This window comes from Pongo abelii, chromosome 18 (genome assembly GCF_028885655.2).
Source record: "Pongo abelii isolate AG06213 chromosome 18, NHGRI_mPonAbe1-v2.0_pri, whole genome shotgun sequence".
In the NCBI taxonomy this organism is placed as follows: domain Eukaryota; kingdom Metazoa; phylum Chordata; class Mammalia; order Primates; family Hominidae; genus Pongo; species Pongo abelii.
In genome coordinates, this window is record NC_072003.2 from 86,717,439 (window position 1) to 86,737,061 (window position 19,623).

General features: G+C 50.4%; 1 protein-coding gene across 4 annotated transcripts in view; it reads right to left on the bottom strand.

The window, feature by feature from the left end:
* The window catches only part of C18H16orf95 (chromosome 18 C16orf95 homolog), a 40,435-nt gene that overhangs the window by 13,538 nt on the left and 7,274 nt on the right, over positions 1-19,623 (bottom strand). For 2 of the 4 annotated variants that reach the window (XR_008514737.2, XM_024233660.3), the window contains exons 3-4: positions 13,613-13,799; positions 10,713-10,979 (exon numbers count right to left, since the gene is read on the bottom strand). Coding sequence is in view for 2 of the 4 variants with exons in the window: in XM_024233660.3 (XP_024089428.1) it covers positions 13,653-13,799 (147 nt within the window). In the remaining 2 variants the exon portion in view is untranslated. Of the gene's footprint in view, positions 1-10,551; positions 10,669-10,712; positions 10,980-13,612; positions 13,800-19,623 lie in introns of those variants that run through there. The other 2 variants (XR_010137863.1, XM_054534277.2) reach the window with 2 other exon arrangements.

Below are 19,623 nucleotides of genomic sequence, written 5' to 3' on the forward strand. Positions count from 1 at the left end.
TAATCACTTTCCCATGTACTGGGTGGTACTGAGTGACTATCTCCAGCTCTCCCCAGGTCCAAGGTACTCTGCTGCAGAAACATGACGTGTATGAGTTAGCTAGTGCTGCGTAACAAATTATACTGAGACTCAGCAGTTTCAAACAACCACTGTTGAACATCTCTCACAGTTTTTGAGAGTTGGGAATCCAGGAGCAGCTCATCTGGGTGGTTCTGGCTCAGTCTTGCAGTTAAGTGGATGTCCAGGGCTGCAATCCAGGATTTCATGACGGGGCCTAAAGGATCCGCTGCCGAGCTCACTCGTGTGGCTGCTGAGATTTCAGCTCCTTACCATGTGGCATGGTCATAAGGCTGATGGTAATGTGGCAGCTGGTTTCCCCAGAACAAAGGGTCCAAGAGAAAGGAGAGAGGAGAGGGAGAGGGAAAGAAACCAAGAGGGAAGCAACAGGACCTTTTATGACCTAACCTTGGAAGTACTGTGGCATCACTTCTGCAGATTCTATTGGTCACACAGACCTATGTGATATAATGTGGGAGGGGCTACACAAGCACCTGAATTCCAGGGGGTGGGACTGCTGGGGGCTATCCTGGTGGCTGGCTACCACGACATGTCTGAGATCAGTTCCCAAAGACACCATCCCATCTGGGAACACAGATGGGAGCACCTACATCTTCCTCTGGTGCATCTTCAAGTGTGGCTGCCACCCATTAGAATCAAGAGCTGAGATGGCAGCTCCTGAAAAGGATGGGAAGGCTGTGACCTCACAGTCCATGGGCGAGGTTGGTGCGTATGTTTCTCACCAGCTGCAAGACAACTGGTGGGAAAATGCTCAAGGCATTAAGACTTCCCTAAGGTGAGCACAGTCATTTCAGCACATTAGCAGGCTGGACTCATACGCATTTCAGAAACTCAAGTGAGAACCAGAGCCGGGAGGTCAAGCTGGCAAGTCATTTCAGATGGTCTTAAATTTTATTTAAAAAGGAAGAATGCAGGATTGCACAAACAGGGGCTTTCTGTGCCAGACCTGGCCGTAATCAGCTTCTCTCTCACCTGGGAGGACAAAAGTAAAAGAGATGTTTGGAAACCCCAAGAAAATGTATTTAGAGCAGTTGAAGGCGGGGAGGGTGGGAAGGAAAGTAACTATTTCCATAGAAAAGAAATGATGACATGATAATATTTTCATTTTTCATCTTTTCACTGTTTCCAGAGGTAGAAAATTACAGCCTCTTGGCTTCCTTCCCAGCGAGCCCTTGGAACCAGGACCCTAAGAGACCCCAGGGATCTGGAAGGAAGTCACAGTGACTTGGGTAGCAAAGGGCAGTTCCAGGGCTCTGGCTCTCCCAGGCCCCTGCACATTTCACATCTAAACTGTGAGAGGCAGCAAAGCCAAAATCCAAACTTTGTACCCCCATTTCCTCATCTGGAAAGTGGGGATGCCAATGGTACCTGCTTCAGAGTATGACATTACTATGGAGGATGCATTCAATACCTGCAGCTCACTCTGTGCCTGGCACTGGCTGAGCATGTCACCAGCACTACCTCACTTAGCAGGTAAAAAAATGAACATCCAGAAAGTTGAAGTTGCTGGCCTTGCCCAGAGGGCTACGTTCACCAATTGCCACCAGGGCTGTTAGACCCTAGACTGCATCTCAGCCTGGGCAGCTCATTGTTACTCTTCATCCAACCAGTGAGCCAGTATCTCAGAGGCCCCTCCAACTGAGCGCCTCCTCTCCTCCACTCCCCTGCCCCTGCCCCTGCCCCTCCCTCACACAGCCCCACCTGCCCCTCCTCCATCCTGTCCCCACCTGTGTCCCATTCAGGATGAGCAAATCAGCTGCAGTACCCAGTCTCTGGGAACTGACACTCCAGTGAAAGGAGACACATAGGACGCAAGATGCACAAAAGAAAAAAACAGACGGGCAGCCCTGGCTTACGATGGCTGGGCCTAACCATGTTTTGACTTTACAAAGATGGGTGGATGAGTCAATCAGTAGGTGTACAGATAGATAGATAATAGATGAATGAGTGGTTGGGTGAATGGGTGAGTACGTGGATAGGTGGGTTGGTGAGTGGATGGATGGATGGATGGATGGATAAATGGATGAACAGATGAGTGGGTGGGTGAATGAGAGTGTGGGTGAGTGAATGGATGAATGGATGAATGGGTAGATGGGTGGGTGAGTAGGTGGGCAAATGGAGGGGTAAATGAAAGGATGGTGGATGAATTGTTGAGTGGATGGGTGGGTGGGTTGATGAGTGATAGGCAGATGAATGGATGGTGGCTGGCTGGCTGGCTGGGTGAATGGTTGAGTGGATGGGTCAGTGGATGGATGAATGAGTGACTGAAGGATGAATGGGTGGATAGGTAGATGAATGGTGAACAGATGGATAGGTGGGTGGACGGATGGATGGATGAGTGGATGAGGGTATTGATGAACAGATTAGCAAATAGAGGAACAGAATCATTGTTCTGGTTGTAAGAAGTCCAACTCCTTCCTTTAGGAGAAGTACTAGAAATGTCCATCTTTGTTTTCTGCAGTCTTTGACAAATGTTCTACAGTCAAACAAGGTTTGGCTGTAAAATGCCTCTTCCTTTTCTGAGGAAAAACAGCACCTCTTTTTTCTTTCTTGCAAGTGACGCAAAACATTTCACATGGCCTCGAACAGATCTAGCACCTAAGGGTCAGGAGCTGGAAACTTCACCAAACACATACATCATTACAGTTCTCCTGAAAGTAATGGTGCCACTATTTATGACCATGAATACAGCATTAAACAAATACTGAGATGAGGAGAGCTCGTTACCCAAGGCCATTAAACAGCTCAGGAAGAGTGCAGTTATGTTAGAAGCCAATTAAGAGGCCTCACACTGGTTGTCAGCAGCCCATGAGGTGCTGGGACGTCCCCTAGCACATAGTAGGCACCTCGTAAAATGCGTAAACCAAAACAAGAGAGTCAGATTAGCAGTCCAACGACAGGGCTGTCCGGAACACTGCCCTTCACCATCCCCTGGGCCACGTGCAACATGGACCACAATATTCAGAGTCCAGGACCATTCACGAACACACACAGCAAACAATGCACCTCAATGGTAAATACCAACAATTTAGTCATTTATTTATCAAACACTTCCTGAGCACTTGCCTGCCAGGCACTGTTAAAAGTGCTTTATAATTATTAATTCATTAAATCATCACAGCAAACTTATGAGGTAGAAGCTATTATTATCCCCATTTTAAATATGAGGAAACTGAGGCACAGAGATCCAACACACAGTAAGCTGTGGAATCAGGATGTGAACCAGACTATTCAGCTCACAGTTCATGTCAGAAACAGACAGCAAAGAGGAGGAGCCTGATGAAGGTTCATTACGCCACAGGTGTTTACACACACTCCCTTATCTAGGGGGGAGCCTATTGAAGGTTCATTACACCACAGGAATTTATACACACTCCCTTATCTAAGGGGAGGAGTCTGCTGAATGTTCATTACACCACAGGAGTCTACACACCTTTTTGTGGAGAACAGGGTCTCAGTATATTGCCCAGGCAGTTCTCAAACTCCTGGGCTCAAGCGATCCTCCCATCTCTGCCTCCCTAAGAGCTGGGATAATAGGTATGAGCCACTGTGCCCAGCTCTAAAAGCTTTTGAGTCCTATTCTGTTAGCCCCCAGTGAAACAGTGTATCCAGTTCATGATCACCAAGGGATGCTAAAGCCATGGGCAAGGTCTGCTGGGCTCGGGCTGACTTGCCAGGGCCTCCTGGTCAGTCTTTGCATTTCAAGAGTGAGGCCAACAGCGTCGCGAGCCTGCTGACACATGCATGGCGGGCACAGAGCCCGGCCCAGGAAGCCGCCTTACAGAAAATATGACAGGCAAGTCTATCAAACCTTTAGGTCAACTACAAGTTTACAGGAAACACGGAGCAGAGAAGAGGGAAAATGCATTGTGGTTAGATTTTTTTTAAATCTTTGCCCCTTTAAAAAATTTCAGATTCATATACCTGTTTTTATAGGCAGAACGGTTTCTGGGAGGAAGGAGAGAAGGTAGTATAAAGGGCAGTAGGTGAGGGGCCTTGCTCAGACAGAGAGCAGAGGTCAGCTGGGGGTGCAGGGCTGAGGCTCCTGAAGCTCACGTTGGCGAGGAGCTGTGCTTCACAATCACCTCCTAGGGGACTCTGCCTGGCGCTGCAAGCACCCCAGAACCCAGGATCTCCCACCACCCAAAGCCCGTGCTGTCGGCCAGGGTAGAGTGGCCGAAGACGCACACGGACACCTGCTCTCTGCCACCTCCTGCTCCCCACCTGGGACCAGGGAGCTGGTGTCCTGTGATTTCTGGAATCTCACACCCTGCCAGTGTGCTGGGAAGGACACACTTGCCTGGCTGGTGCTGAGACGACATCCCCCACATCCGGAATGCCAAGCTGGCCTCCTCTGGAATGCTGCCCCTTCCACTGCTCGTGGGTTGGCCTGAAGGTTTGTTGTTTTAACATAAAAACAGGGCCTCGGCAGGACACAGTGGCTCACGCCTGTAATCCCAGCACTATGGGAGGCCGAGGCAGGCGGATCACGAGGTCAGGAGATCGAGACCATCCTGGCTAACACGGTGAAACCCCGTCTCTATTAAAAATATAAAAAATTAGCCAGGCATGGTGGCGAGTGTCTGCAGTCCCAGCTACTCGGGAGGCTGAGGCAGGAGAATGGTGTGAATCCAGGAGGCGGAGCTTGCAGTGAGCTGAGATCACGCCACAGCACTCCAGCCTGGGCGACAGAGCGAGACTCTGTCTCAAAAAAAAAAAAAAAAAGAAAAGGGGGCCTCAAACAGCACTATCTCTCTTGGAAATGACGAAAGTGAAAACAGGAAGCTTCCAAGTGCCCCGGTGGGCTCCCAGGGTTCCCAGACCCCCCAGTGCAATGCCCACCAGAGAAAACATCAGGTATCCAAAATCAACAAGTACTTATGCAGCACCTGTTAGGTGTCAAGCATGGCAAGAGTCCCTGGGACAGCTACAAAAGCTCCATGACACTCATACCACTGAGCCTCAGCCCAGCCTGGACCAAACATCACTAAGTGATCACAGAGGTGCTTCCTCAAGGGCCTGGGTAGCCTCAGGGGTCTTTGCTATAGTGCCCAGGCAGCACAACCCATTTGCAATTCCTCTAACCGGGAGGCTTGGAAAGAGTCTCCCCAGAGTGGACAAGTGCAGAGGCAGCACCTGGAACGGGGAGGCCACCAAAGGAAAGGTGGCCTGGATGGGCTGCAGGAGAGCCAAGGCCAAGTCTCGCAACTGCCACCAGCTTTTGGGCGGCTTGGGACAGGGCATGGCCCTCTCTGGGCCTCAGTGTCCCCATCTGTGAATGAGGTGATTGGACCAGTGTCCCCATGGCCCCTCCCAGGTCCCAAGTCTTGGCACATGGGTCACCAGAGAGCTCTCAGAAGGTGGGGCCAGGCACTGCCAGGAGCAGCCCAAGAAGCCACCAAGGCCTGGACTGGGCTGGGCTGGGCAGACTGCAGTGCCTCCACCTGCCATGGCGGCCTGGCTGGGCCAGTGGGACTCCAGCCACATGTGGTTCATGGCTCCTGAACCAGACGGTACAGACCAAATTTTCCACCATCGCAGAAAGTTCCACTGGGCAGAGCTGGGCTGTGTGGTCATTACCCAGTTAATGGCCTGGGGCAGAGTGAGGGGAAGAGAGGCAGAGGGGAGGAAAAAGGAAGGGAGCAGGGGAGGAGGAAGGGAGGGCTGTGTGGCTGGGTGGAGGGGAGACGGGGAGGAAGGGACAGAGTGTTTCTCTGGGCTCCTGACTTGAGTCCAGGGTGCAGACAACAGGAGCATCTTCTCCAAAACCCTTTAAACAGTTACCCCACATTTCACCTCCCCTGGCCTCATCAGGTCCAGGAAGTCACAGCTCCCTCTCCCACAAACCAAGGGCTGACCTGGGCAACTGAAGCCCCCTCCAGCCCTGGCCTTCTGGGGCTTCTATGCTAAAGTCTCTCAACAGTGCCCTCTTGTGGCTCCTAATGCCAAGTTTCACGACAACGCCTGCAGGCGGAGGGCTGCCTGGGGTCCGTCTATGGAAGCCGTGGTCCCGCGTAGGCTGCAACGATATTGTCCCTGGGTTAATCAGGACACGTGGTGCAGCCTCAGGTACCACTCCCCAAGAGCACACCTGCACAGATGTAGACAACAGAGCCAAATACCCCCACGCAACTGGAACACAGCCACTGCCACCACCACCGAGGTCCAGACACCATCATCCCCCACGAGGTTTCCTGCTGCAGCCTCCAAGCTGGCTTCCCGTGTCCACTCTCGCCACTCTATTCCATCCAACACTCTTCAGCTGGAGTGGTTTCTCCAAAATGCAGCCTGTGGTCACGGGCTGCTGCGGCCACTGCCTTGACTTGTCCTCTCCAGCCACTGACAGGGCCAGGGGGCCCAAGGCTTCACGGCCTTCTCGAATGTACCCTCAACCTGGCTGTGGTGCAGGCTTTAGCCATACAAATGTGATGCCCTGGCAGCCTCCCAAAGCCTCCCATGCTCTCTGCCATCCGCTTCATCCTCCAGTGATCCTGGCTGCCCACGCCACAGCCCAGCTGTGCCCACGCCACAGCCCAGCCACCCTAACTGGCTTATGTGGCCGGAATGCCCCCACCTGTCACCTCCAGACTCTCCACCCCTGCTGTGCCTGTGCCCTGGCATTCTGGCCTCACCTTTCATTGCCAGGTTTCCTGGAATTGTCTTCAAGTCTCTGCTCCGATGGCGCTTCCTCCCTGACTGGTGAGATGGGATCTGCTCACCTTGTCTTATTTTGAGCTCACCCCAAAAGCAGAGCCTGAGGCAAGGATTGAGTGCAAGTGTTTTCTGGGGGAGGTGATGCAGGAAGCCCTGTGAGGGAGTGGGGAAGTGAGGCGAGGAAGGACAGCTGGGATGAAGGACATTAGCAAGAAGGTGGCCCCTGTGGGCAGTAGGGGCTCAGTCCTACTGGGAACACGGCCCAGAGTCATCCCCGTCAAAGGACGAGGGGGCAGAAGTGCTGACCCATACCTCCCCCCGATCATCGGCCAAGGGCTGCTCCTGGGGCATCACCTCCTATACATCCAGCCTGTCCCTGCAGTGGCTCCCGCAGCGAGAACACCCCAGACAGAGGTTGCTGGTTCTTGCGGCAACGTGGGAATGGTTAGCAGGTCACTGACAGAGCTCCTGGGCCCTCCTTGTGTTCATATGGGCCTCAGTCATGATGGCAACGACCCTCGCCTCAATTACAATACCCCCGCAGCCCAGTGGCATCCCGGGGGCAGCACATGTCTTCTTATGCTGTCTCCCTGGTGCGGGGCATCCAATAAATATCTGCTGATTGAATAAATGATGTTTAATGTTGCCCTAGGGCCGCTGAAGATGTGCCCCAGGAGAACACAGCTTCCATTCCCTCCATGGTGGCCACTGCAGAGATACGGATGTGCCCAAGATACACTGAGGCCCTGGTCCACTCACTGTAGCCCTCTTTGTTCTGTATATCTGAGACTCCCACGTCTTTCTTCCTTGTCTCTAAGGTGGACCCCCCAGTTCAAGCATCCCAGAGTCTGGTTCCTGTTTGACACTTTTTTTTAGAGAGACAGGGTCTTGCTGTGTTGCCCAGGCTGGAGTGCAGCGGTATGATCACAGCTCATTGTAGCCTTAAACTCCTGGGCTCAAGAGATCTTCCCGCCTCAGCCTCCCATGTAGTTGGGACTACAGGCATGCACCACTATGCCTGGCTAATTTTTATATTTTTTGTAGAAACAGGGTTTCGCTATGTTGCCCAGTCTGGTCTTGAACTCCTGGCCTCAAGTAATCTTCCCCAGCTTCCTGAGTAGCTGGGATTACAGGTGCGAACTACTGTCCAAGCCTGTTTGTCACCTTTAGGTCCTCCCTTTGGTCGCCCCCAGAGGAATGTGTCCTTTCCTTCCTGCCCAGGCAGTAATAACAGAGATCTGCTCAGGGGGAGGAACTGAGTGGTTTCTATTTTCTTCTTTGTAGCTTTCTGTATACTTAAAGTCTTTCACAGTGAATTGCATTGCTTCTACAATTAAACTTATCATTTTGAGATAATTATAGACTCACATACACATATAATAAATAATACAGAGAGGCCAGGAACAGTGGCTCACACCTGTAATCCCAGCACTTTGGGAGGCCAAGGCAGGCAGATCACTTGAGGTCAGGAGTTTGAGACCAGCCAGGCCAACATGGTGAAACCCCATCTCTACTAAAAATACAAAACTTAGCCAGGTGTGGTGATGTGAGCCTCTAATCCCAGCTACTCAGGAGGCTAAGGTGGGAGGATCGCTTGAGCCCCAGGGACGGAGGTTGCAGTGAGGCAAGATCACGCCACTGCATTCCAGCCTGGGCAACAGAGTGAGACCCGGTCTCAAAAAAAAAAAAAAAAAAAAAAAAAGATAATACAGAGAAGCCCAATGTTATCCTTTATTCGATTTGCCCCAATTGGTAACACATGGCAAAACCATAGTACAATACTGCAACCAGAACGCTGCCACTGATGTGTTTCCAGCCACAAGAATGCCTCGCGCTGCCCCTCTATAAACACAGGCCCTTCCTTCCCACCAGACCCAGACCCTTCCTGAGCTCCCAGAAACCACTAATCTGCTCTCCGTTTCTATAATTTTATCATTTCATGGTGTTATGCAGGACAACTGGATATCCACAAGCAGAAGAATGAAGCTGGACCCCTACCTCATACCATATACAGAAATTAAACTCAAAATAGATTTTAAAAACCTAAATGTAAGAGCTAGAACAACAACACTCTTAGAAGAAAACATAGGGCTGGGTGCAGTGGCCCACACCTGTAATCCCAGCACTTTCGGAGGCCGAGGCGGGCAGATCACTTGAGGTCAGGAGTTCAAGACCAGCCTGGCCAACATGGAGAAACCCTGTCTCTACTAAAAATAAAAAAATTAGCCGGGCATGGTGGCAGGCACCTGTAATCCCAGCTACTTCGGAGGCTGAGGCAGGAGAATCGCCTAAACCCGAGAGGTGGAGGTTGCAGTGAGCCGAGATCGCACCACTGCACTCCAGCCTGGGTGACAGAGTGAGACTGTGTCTCAAAAAAAAAAAGAAGAAAACACAAGTGCAAGTCCTTGTGATCTCGAATCCAGCAACAGTTTCTTAGATATGAGCATACGACCTAAAGTCCATGCAACCTAGGAAAAAATAAACTGTATTTCACAAAAATTTAAAACCCACATCTACTTCAAAGGACATCATCAAGAAAATGGGTCTAGTATCCAGAATATACACAGAATACTTCCAAGTCAATAATAAAAAGATGGATAGACAACCCAATTATAATGTAGACAAACGGCCAGGCATGGTGGCTCATGCCTGTAATCCTAGCACTGTGGGAGGCAGAGGCAGGAAGATCGTTTGAGCCCAGGAGTTCGAGACCAGTCTAGGCAACAAAGCGAGACCCATCTCTACAAAAATAAAAAAAACTATTAATAGCCGGGTATGGTGGCATGTGCCTGTGGACCCAACTACATGAGAGGCTGAGGCAGGAGGATTGCTTGAGCAAAGGAGGTCAAGGCTTTGGTAAGTTATGATTGCACCACTGCACTCCAGCCTGGGTGACAGAGTGAGACCCTGTCTCAAAAATATATATATGTGTTGGGGGGGCATACCTATATATATATGTCTGTGTGTGTGTGTGTGTGTGTGTATGTGTGTATCTATATATCTATATATAGACAAAGTATTTGAAAAGATGCTTCTCCAAAGAAGTTATACGAATGTCCAATAAGCACATGGAAAGACGTTCAACATCATTAGTCATTAGGAAAATGCAAATGGAAACCACAATGAGACACCACTCCATACCTGCTAGGATGGCTATCAGCAAAGTCACAGATGAAACAAGTGTCATGAGGATGCAGGGAAATGGGAACCCTCATGCACTGCTGGTAGTTGTATAAAATGGCACAGCTGCTGTGGACAAGAGCTGGGCAGTTCCTCAAAACATGAAACATGGAGTAACACACGATCCAGCAATTCCGCTCCCAGGTGTACACCCCAGAGAAATGCAAACCTCTGTCCACACAAACACTTGTACACAAATGTTCATAACCGCATTATTCACAAAGTAGAATCACCGAAAAGCAGAAACAACCCAAAATTCAACCATCAAAAGAAATGATATACTGACATTTGCCTTAACACGGATGAAGCCTAATGCTGAAAGAAGCCAGTCATAAAAGACCACTTATCGGATGACAGCATTGAGATAAAATGTCCCAGAACAGGCAAATCCAGGGATAAAAGGTAGATCAGAAGTCACCAGGGGTTGGGGGAGACGGGAAAGAGTGACTGCTTAATGGTATGGGACTTTTTGCAGTGAATGTTCTAGAATGAGCAGTGATGGTTGCAAAACTGTAAATATATTAAAAACCACTGAATCATATACTCTAAAAGAGTGAATTTTATGACATGTAAAAGAGATCTCAGATTTTAAAATTCAATTCACACATACAATGTTATGCTACTTAAAGTGAGACCCACCTGACGCAGGTGCTGAAACCATTTTCGGGCCCTCATCCAGTGGGTCTGCTGTCCCAGAAGAGACACTCGGAAATAGCTGCCCTCCCCCAGGGACACGGAGATGGGGACAAGTCCCCCCTTAATGAAGGGAAATCAGAGGTTATCATTTAAGAGGTGGCCAGTTTAGAGTTTCACAAATAACATTTATTGACCACATTCATAACAGAATCTCACCCACATGCACATGAACTTCACTGCAACCAAGAATCACCTGATGAGAAATAATCTGGGTTGAATCCTGGGTGTGGATTCTGTTCTATGAGAAGACAGCGACTGTCACAGACGCCTCCTGATTGGAGGACTCTTGTTAAAGATCTTGATCGTGACACATTTTTGTGGTTGTTATTGACAGTAGCTGAAGATTCCAACTTCAAACCCCAAAAAACTGGCTAGAAAGCAAAGAGAGACAGTTACTAGGACCCGGCCCCAGGGTGAGACCAGCTGCCCTCAGCGTGCCCTTGGGGAACCTCCAGGAGCGGCAGGCAGAGGCGCTCCACAGTGCACAGGGCTGGAGGAATCCCAGGCAGGGGTGGGGTGCAGTCCTGGCCACATCGCTTTCCAGCCGCAGGACTGGGGGGAGGCATTCCACCTGAGTGCCCACTCCTTCTGAAAAGGGATGATAATGCTGGCTTTGCAGAACTGTGAAGGGAACAGGTGAAATGAAGGCAGGTCTCACCCTGCTCTTGGGGGCTCCCTGCCAAGAGATTCTAAGCCCAACCTCTCCCCCCACCCCCGGCAGCTGTAGCACATCTCTCCAAGACGGCAGACGGGCAGCCGAGGCTTCTCCTGAGATAAGCTGGGTGTGTGGCTTGGGGCACCTCACAGGGCACCCACACATCCCAGCTGGACAAGCTATGCCCTCCCCTGGGATGCTGGTTGGTGCCTGCTCCGCTGCCCTGGGAGCTTGGCTCAGAAGCAGACACCTGCTACGGAAGCGTACGAATCACCAACACCACAGAGTGACTGACTTCCCAGGTCTTTCTAGACAAGCTGTTGATAAGGATGAGAAGAGATGGGGCCCTCCAAGTGCCAGGATTCAGGGGCTGGAAAACAGGAAGCTGTACTGACATGCAGGCAGGTCTCCACCTGGACTGCACTTCTGGGGAACTTCAAAACAAAAGCACGCCCAGGCCCTCCCCAGAACAGTTACTCCAAATCTCTAGACGAAGCCCAGGCATCTTTCTCTTTTTCTTCCCCTCTCCTTCCTTCCGTTCCTTCCATCTTACCATAATTTGAGCCTGAAGCCAGGGCTTAGCAATTCCCTTTTGGGCCGCCTGACCATCTACTTAACATTGATCCTTTAAAATTGTTTGTTAAATTTCCTTTAGAGATAGGATCTTGCTCTCTTGCCCAGGCTGGAGTGCACTGGCACAATCAGCTCACTGCAACTGCACTCTCCCGGGCTCAAGCAATCTTCCCACCTCATTCTCCCAAGTAGCTGGGACCACAGCATTACACTCAGCTAATTTTTTTATTTTGTGTGGAGATGGGGTCTTGCTATGTTGCCCAAGCTGGTCTTGAACTCCTGGGCTCAAGTGATCCTCCCACCCTGGCCTCCCAAAGTGCTGGGATCCAGGTGTAGGCCACCACGCCCGGCCTCGCCCATCCTTTAAGGCTGGGAACCAGCTGTGGGCCACCGTGCCCAGCCTCACCCATCCTCTAAGGCTGGGATCCAGGTGTGGGCCACTGCGCCCGGCCTTGCCCATCCTTTAAGGCCAAGTGTTCTTCTTTGCTCCTCCCAGTGTGGGTACAAAGGAGTCAAACTAAATGTGATCATCAAGTTGCCAAACATAAAAAGAAAGATAAATCCACAAGAAAAACGGCAAAGAAGGAAAGCTCTCACTGTTGCCCAGGTACTGCTCATGCTCAGAGACCATACAGAGCTTACTGCACCCGCTCCCGGCCCCCTTCCAAATGCATGGCCTGGAGAGGGTGGCGCCCAGGCCCACAAGGGACCTGTACCCCAATGCATATCACAGCCTCGACTGTGACTGCCCAGGGAGTGGGAGGCAACGTCCAACTCTAGGAGAACGGATAACCCAAAAAACAGGGGAGAGTCTCCTGCTCCCAGCCATGGCAGAGTGACCAAGACCGGGCTAAGCTCCTGCTGTGAACAACGAGAAAACGGGGCAGGACACCTGCCAGCTATCTGCAGACACTGCACATTTTCTAGAATCTTCCTCTTGCAATTGCATGGAGGAGACAATGAGCAAACAAGTAAATGCATGTAAATTCGACTGTGTGTGTGCGTTTGTTCACAGGTCTCCTCATCCATGCAGTGTGACGCAGGCCCCCAGGCAGGAAGGAGCTGCACTGGGCAATGATGAGGAGGAGGGGAGAGAGGCTTTGCGGAGGAGCCACTGCCTAGGCCGAGAGTAAAGGGGAAAGAGGGAGTAGCTGTTCCCCAAAGCCCAGCTGTGGCCCGGGGAGTGGCCCTGGAGGCTTCCTGGGGGAGGTATCCCAGCAGAAAGCCATGGCTGTGGGCAGCAAGGGTGCCAGGGGCAAAACTCGAAGCCTGGGCGAGGGTAGGGACTAGAGACCAGGGGAAGCGGCTTTCTAGTATGGAGCCTGGCGGCTGGGGCTCAAGCCGGGGACAGGCAAGAGGTCCCCATACCTGAGGGGGTGCTCAGAGCTCAGAGGCTGGAGGGTGAGTTGCTGTTAAGATGCACCGTCAACCCCAACATAACAATGGAAATTTATGGAAACTGGGACCCGTGTCCTTGTGGGAGCAGGGCCATTTTAGAACTTGGGAACAGGGAAGGGGTGGAAGTGCCCCACGAGGCCCCTGCCGCCCCCACAAGGTCCCCGCCGCCCCCAGGCTGCCCTAGCATCTCTAGGTGAGGCGGGGCAGAGCCTGCGCTGTGCAGAGCACCACAGGACACACACAGTGCCAGGCCTCGGCCGCCTGTCAAGTTAACCCCCACCCCCCACTCTCCCACATCCCTGACGGCCACCAAACCTCCCTCAGGTGGACGTCACAATGCCAGGGCCACCCGCTGTCCCCCATCCCCCACCTGCTCACCGAATGACCATGATGACCCTCGGGATGGCCTGGAGGAGGGTCAGGAGGCCAAGGGGCAGCAGACACGCTGGGGGAGCTGGTAGCTGGTCCTGGTAGGGGGCCTGGAGCTGCTGGCACTTGGGCAGCAGGCACTCATCACCGCAGATCCACCGGCAGTTGTGCCAGGAGCATGCATCCAGCGGGGGTGCTAGGCAAAGAAAAGGTGGGTTGAGGACAGGGCGTGTTCCCCGGGACTCTGTGAGCCACGAGGAGGCTGCAACACCAGCCCCAGAGCCTCTGGGAAATGGGGACTTCTAGGACCCAGCCACAGCCCCGTGGTGGGAACACTGACCCGGAGCTCACGAGATAAAGGCCGTATTGCGGGGTTTATGATTTCCTGGGTAACAGCAGCCCTGGGGCTGTTTTTCAAGAGGCTTTCTCTTTTAGAACCGCATATGGAACATGCGCAATGTCTAGCTGGGACTCGCTTCCAAATCCTCTTTTTTGGGGCAGGAGTGGGTGGTGAAGCTCAGCGGAACCACACTGGATAATGACTGGAGCTCAGTGATGGGCACATGGGGCTGATCTAAGCCAATCTCCACTTTGGGGTGTATTTGAAATTTTCCATAACAAAAGTTTAAGGAAAGCCACAAGCACAGATGGAATTCCGACGTTCCCATTTCCTTGATGCTCTTCAGCACTTCCCACACGGGGTCTGGTCCGCATGTGATCCTCTGGATACTAGAGTTTGTTTTTATTTTTTATTACACTGTTAATATGCTACTAATATAAAATATACACTATATTAATGTAAATATCATAAATATACTTTCCTTATGAAAAATTATGCCACAAAAACATAGAGGAGAAAAGCACCTAAGTCTGTCTTTACAAGAAAAAATGTAAGATCAGAAAGGTGAATTTTCTCGTTAAAACGGAAATCAGTCAGATTTGCAGCCAAAGAAAACATGTCACATTTTTAAATCACTCTGTACTTGCGGCCAGAGGGTGGAACGATCATAATTCTCCTGGCAGCAATGAGACCTGCTCTCTTAATTCTGTGCTGGGAAATCTTCTGGCATGAATGGGTTTGAGGCTTGAAACATTACTTATATAAGTCACCTAAACTACAAAACAATGATTGGAGTAAAAATTAATGCTGTTTTTATTTTAAGTATCAGATACGAGATGATGCATGTCAACTAAGCTTTTAGCTTTTCTTAAAAGATGCAAAGTTTTCAAAGCCAAAAATATTTAATAAAAATAAATGCAAAATGTGTGATTATATGGTTCGAAGAGCCAGAAGAGGTGAGCAGTTGGTTGGTGATTATTTGTTTCCCAAGCATTCCCCGACCCCTGCCTCTGGGGGTTCCACTCAAATCACTCACCTTTTCCAGGGACCCCAACTCCATTCACAGATTTACTCATTCATAGATTTCATCAAGGCAAACTCACTACAAAGAGTTGGTGCACCAAGAGAAGGACATGATGCCAGCCCAGAAAACAGACACGGCAGCCCTCCACAACAGAAAACACCTTCAATATCAAGTCCAGCCCACTCCTTTTAGAGACAAAGAAAGTAATAGTCGGGGTGGAGGTCCTGATCTCCCCATATACTATGTCATGAGAGCAGGAATACACATATGTGCCAGGTCACAGACAGATCAATCTACATACCAGGTCACAGACACCCAAATACATAAATATACTTAACTATGAATATATAAAGGGACTGAAAAAAGTTTGTAGAAAATGGAATTAAAAGATAAAAATAGGCCAGGCACGGTGGCTCACGCCTGTCATCCCAGCACTTTGGGAGGCTAAGGCAGGTGGATCACCTGAGGTCAGGAGTTCAAGACCAGCCTGGCCAACATGGTGAAACCCATCTCTAATAAAAATACAAAAATCAGCTTGGTATGGTGGTACACTCCTATAGTCCCAGCTACTTGGGAGGCTGAGGCAGGAGAATTGCTTGAACCCAGGAGGCGGAGGTTGCAGTGAGCCGAGATCACGTCATTACGCTCCAGCCTGGGTGACAGAGTGAGACTCCATCCTAAAACAAAATAAAAATAAAAATAAAAAATAAAAAATATCAACTTTGTTTCTCAACATAAGCTCTACAAGGTCAAGACACTTTTGTCAGTGATGACACCAGCTGTTTAGTCCACCTTGAAAGAGCTGAGGGTCCTGGGAATTTAACCACATCAATGCAGTCTTTTTTTACATTATTAACTGAAGAAAATGGGTGCCCTTTAAAGATTTTTTAAGATTAGAAAACAAAGAAGACAGAAAGAGCCAAATCAGGACTGTAATTTGGCTGTAAGGTGGATGCCTAATAATTTCCCATCAAAACTCTCACAAAGTTGCCCTTGTTTGACAAGAGGAATGAGCGGGAGCCTTGCTGTGGTGGAGAGGGACTCTGGTAGAGCTTTCCAGAGTGTTTTTCTACTAGAGCTTTGGCTAACTTCCTCAAAACACTCCCATAATAAGCAGATGTTGGCCGGGCACAGTGGTTCATGCTCGTCATCCCAGCACTTTGGGAGGCCAAGGTGGGAGGATCACGCGGTCAGGAGTTCCAGACCAGCCTGACCAACATGGTGAAACCCCATCTCTACTAAAAATACAAAAATTAGCCAGGCATGGTGGCACACACCTGTAATCCCAGCTACTCGGGAGGCTGAGGAAGGAGAATCACTTGAACCCAGGAGGCGGAAGTTGTGGTGAGCCGAGATTGCGCCACTGCAAGCCTGGGTGACAGAGTGAGACTACATCTCAATAAATAAATAAATAAATAAATAAGCAGATGTTATCATTCTTTGGTCCTCCAGAAAGTCTACAAGCAAAATGCCTTGAGCATCCCAAAAAACTGTTGCCATGACCTCTGCTCTTGTCCCATCCACTCTTACCATGATGGGACCACGTTCAGCTCTCGATAGCCATTGCTTTGGTTGTCCTTTGTCTTCAGGATGGTACTGGCGAAGCCATGTTTCACTCCTGTTACAATTCTTCAAAGAAATGTTTTAGGATCTTGATCCCACTTCTTTAGAATTTCCAATGAAAGCTCTGTTCTTGTCTGCAGCTGATCTAGACACAATGGGTTTGGTGCCCTCTGAGTGGAAGGTTTGCTCAACTTTGATTTTGCAGTCAGAATTGTGTAAGCTGAGCCAGTTGAGATGTCTACGGTGTTGGCTAGTGTTTCTGCTGGTAATCATCAATCCTCTTCAGTTAGGGCATGAAGAAGATGAATGTTTTTTCTCACAAACTGATGTGGATGGGCTGGCGCTGCAGGCTGCACCTTCAACATCGCCTCATCCCTTCTTAAATGAGTCACCCATCTGGAAACTGCTGTTCTGTGGTGCATTGTCACCATAAACTTGTCATAAAGCATCAGTGAGTTTACCATTGTTCCACCCAAACTTCACCATAAATGTGATGTTTATTCCGGGTTCAATTTTAGCAGAATTCATGCTGCTCTGATAGGGACTCTTTTTAAACTGATGTCTTTTCCTTCTTAGCACCTCAAATTAGATCCTGTTCAGACATGTTGTAATAAGTTAGTATCAGTTTAGTTTGGTGCAAAAAAAAAATTGAAATCCATACATTGTTTCATTGCTTTTTTTATTATATGCATTTTCTTTTTCTTCCTTTTTTTTTTTTTTTGGAGACAGAGTCTCACTCTGTTGCCTAGGCTGGAGTAGTGCAATGGTGTGATCTCAGCTCATTGCAACCTCTGCCTCCCAGGTTCAAGCAATTCTCATGCCTCAGCCTCCTAAGTAGCTGGGACTACAGACATGTGCCGCCACACCCAGCTAATTTTTTGTATTTTAGTAGAGACAAGGTTTCACTATGTTGCCCAGGCTGGTCTCAAACTCCTAAGCTCAGGCATTCCAGCCTCCTCAGCCACCCAAAGTGCTGGGATTACAGGCGTGAGCCACTGCACCCAGCATATTATATGCATTTTCCATAAACTTTTTCAAGGCCCCTCATATGAATACATATTGTATTGTGAATACATGAATGTGAGTATACACTATGTCTATCATGCACATGTGAATGTATATACACTAGGTCATAAATATATGAATGTATGAGCATCCTATATAATGAATAGATACATAATTATTATGTTTTGAATATACAATATGCCATGAATATATGAATGTATGAGCATCCTATGTAATGAATAGATACATAATTATTATGTTTTGAATATACAATATGCCATGAATATATGAATGTATGAGTATATAATAGGATACGCATAGGAATATGTACTATGTCATAAATATATATACACACACATACTATGTCATAAATTACAGAAGATTAGAGCTTAATAAAACCACTTTGGGTCTCATCCAAGCCCAGGCTGGGAGCTGGTTTCATCCACAGAGCCGACGCTGGCAGATGGGTAGGGTCTGCCTGTAGAGCAGAGGCTTCTCTGGGCTCACTGGGGGAAGGTAGTGGGTGACCAGGGACGGCTGTTGAGCAGGGGGGGAAGCCACATGCATGTCACTGTTACACTGTGGGCAGGTGTCTGGGGATGAGAGGTCTGCCCCCACCACCACGATGCTCACGAACCCCGACTTTCTGGGGAGGGGGATGACATGAGACACACACACACTGGAGTTACCCTGGATGCCTTTCAAACTCTGCTGCCTCCTGACTATCTAAAAGACAAGAATGGAGGCAAGCAGTCAGCCTGGCAACCCTCCAAGGGGGAGGGCCTGGTGATTGGGACTCCAAACCTCCAGGAGGGGCGCTGGCCAGCTCAAGATAAAAGCCAAGGGCTCCTCCTTATGAGGCCTGCGGGTTCTTTTCTCTGAGGACAGCCTGCCACCCAGTGATGGAAAACCAGCAACTGGAAGTCAGGGGGAAGGAAGGAAGCCCTTGTCTACCACCCAGGACACAGGGAAAGCAGGGGAGCGAGAGGCCCAGGGGGCTAGGAAGAGGCCTGCTGCTGCTGCCCAGAACTAGCGCTGTGGAGGCGGCCAACAAGAGCAGAGAGGACAGGCCATCTAGTGGTGGTCCGTCTCGGGCACCCTCCTTCCCACCTCCCTCCATGCAGCCAGGCCCAGGGGAGAGAGTCCGAGGAGGGCCGGGCCAGGAAAGGGAGGTGGTGTGGGAAGGAGGAGGCAGGGAGGTGAGAGAGGTCAGGAGAGTGCAGAGGGTGAGGAAGAGAGGGAGGAAAGCAGCAGCAGCAGCAGCAGTGCCAGAACAATCACCCCTCTGCAGAGAGCAGCGCGGCCCTGCCCTTCCAGTGCCAACTGGGAGACCTGAGCCGGCCCTCCCTGAGCCACACCTGCCCTCTGTGCTCCCAAACCCATGGCCACAGCTGCCAGGGGATCTTCTCTGGACACCAGCAGAGGCCGCTGTGGGAGCAGAGCCCAGGTACCCCTCTTCCCCTTCTTCCTCCCATCTCCCCTTCCCCCGGCCCCCACCTCACTCTTCAGTTCTCACTGCAGTGTGCGCCTCCTCCTTACCTGCTGCTGAGACCTCAGGACCTGGGGCACCCAGTAGGGCATCACTGCCTGGTCCCTAGGCATCGGGAGGCGGCCCCCAAAGCGGTGGCATAGGCAGGGGCACATCTTGGTGGTTTGGGGGATATAAAACTGAACCATCTTTTGACTCTAACAGAGAGGATGGGAGGAGAAGATTCAGAAGGGGATGGAGCCATGCCTGCCCCCAACGACTCCCTGATGGAGCTATCCCTCAGAAGACCCCCCGGCTAGGTCTTAGTACCAGGGCAGGCCCTGGAGAGCTGTTCCCACCCACAGGCACACCCAACCACTCCAGATAAGGGACTGTGGTCTACCCTCTACAACATGCCCACTGTTGGGAGACATGGGACCTCCGTGGCTCACCTGGCCTCCCTACCCACCATCTGTACCTGTGCCCTGGCAGAGCACACAGGTTGGTATTGGGAGACCTGGCTCTGTCCTGGCCTGGTGGTCTCCAGCTGGGGCCCTTGGGCATGACACTTAGCATCCCTGTGTCTCAGTGCTCTCAGCTATGAAGAGGGCTCTGCTGGC